At 36.6% G+C, this 1795-nt stretch overlaps 1 protein-coding gene across 1 annotated transcript; it reads left to right on the plus strand.

The window, feature by feature from the left end:
* The first annotated feature begins 366 nt into the window (after positions 1-366).
* Positions 367-1338, plus strand: LOC125299326 (trace amine-associated receptor 9-like). The gene has a single exon (XM_048250566.1). It carries the CDS (start codon positions 367-369, stop codon positions 1336-1338), a length of 972 nt encoding a protein of 323 aa, XP_048106523.1.
* The last annotated feature ends 457 nt before the right edge of the window (positions 1339-1795 follow it).

Here is a 1795-nt window from a genome sequence, read left to right on the forward strand (position 1 = left end):
TTAGTAATATAAGTGGTAGCCGCAATTTTCTGGGGGCGACACTGACAAGATACAATGTCCGTCCCCGCAGACTTTTGTCCTAGTGTCCCTGCTAGCATCACTGTAAGATCTAAAATTAGCTACAACAAGAGAGGGAGATATATGCAGCAAGACATTGCTTTCCCACTTAGTGAGGGAGAGCTTGCTTTTCCATTACCTCCAATACTCCACAATCAGATCTCTCACAGTAGCAATAGTTCAAAATGGACATGTAAATGTTATTCTGTCTAAGATTTATTATTATTATTATTATTATTATTATTATTATTTTTCATGAAATGCATTTAATTCAGCAAAATGAATTTGATTGTTGTGAGTAAACTGAACATGACATTATACCCCAACAACACAAACCAAGATTTTCAGGTGTCACCTTCTACTCTCCTTTTCTATACCTGTGGAGCTACACTTGTCGTCTTGACCGTCTGTGGAAACATGCTTGTGATCATCTCTATCTCACACTTCAAGCAGCTCCACACACCAACAAACTTCTTAATTGTTTCACTTGCTACAGCTGATCTGATTGTTGGCACAGCTGATGTGCCATTTCAGTTGGTGTTCAAGAATCCAGGCTTGCACATTGATACAACCCTTTATTACGTAGCTTTCATGTGTTCTTCATATGTTACATTTCTGTCTATTTACAATGTGGCCTTAATTTCCCTGGATCGGTTTTATGCTTTGAGCAACCCATTTCAGTACTCAAAGAAAGTCACAGTCAAAGTCATTTCTATTGTAATTTGCTCAATGTGGTTTATTTCATTTATGTATAACCTGGCTTTTTTTTATTTCACTGCAATAAGCACAGAGGACCAAGGTTTAGAAAGTCTTGGGATCTGGGCAAACATAGACTTTATAGTCTCTTTCCTCTTACCATGTTGTGCCATCATTATTTTGTACATCAAGATATTTGTTATTGCTAGAAAACATGCCATAAGCATTAGGTGCACCAGAGAACAACACATTTCAGGTACTACAAAGTATAGAGAGACTTTTCCTAGAAAACATTCAGAGAGGAAAGCTGCCATGAAACTTGGGATTCTTGTCATTGTGTTTGTCATGTGTTTATTGCCATATTTTATAATTAGTCAGTTAAGTACCATTGTTCCAGCTACAATGGTTGTTCACGTTACAGATACAACTCTGACTATATTACAACTGAACTCTGCAATTAATCCAATAATTTATGCTCTCCTCTACCCCTGGTTCAGAAGATGTGCAAAGCTCATCCTCACATTAAGGATTTTCCGTCGTGACTCCTCTCTTAGCAATGTACTTACAAAAACTGGGCCACAGTGAAATATCTAAAATATTTAGCTCCTCAATGTATGTAGTTTTGATTATATGTTATAATGCACATGAGTAACATTTCAGTAGGCCTAAGGCTGAAGGATATGTATTATCTTTTAATGCATAACAATGGTCAGAGAAAGAGAACATTAGTGAAAGTGATCGCCCCAACCTCAACTGTCAAAAGGCTCTCTGATCTTTACACTCCCAAAGACTTCCATTATTTTTTTTTATCATTCATAGAAACTCTCATGCATTGACTATAAAGCACAGCATGTTCTGGCCAACTCGGATTGTATGCCTCTTGTAATCTATAAATAACTATGAATGTTATCTACTTATGTTAAATCTCTAATTGATCCATACAGTAATGGGCAGCCGTCTGATTATAGTACATTCATGTCAATTTTGTGCATAGCAGTTTTTGACTGAGGCCCACTTTAATGAAATGCAATTTGGTGAAATT

The sequence above is a fragment of the Alosa alosa genome, chromosome 8 (assembly GCF_017589495.1).
Source record: "Alosa alosa isolate M-15738 ecotype Scorff River chromosome 8, AALO_Geno_1.1, whole genome shotgun sequence".
Taxonomy (NCBI): Eukaryota; Metazoa; Chordata; class Actinopteri; order Clupeiformes; family Clupeidae; genus Alosa; species Alosa alosa.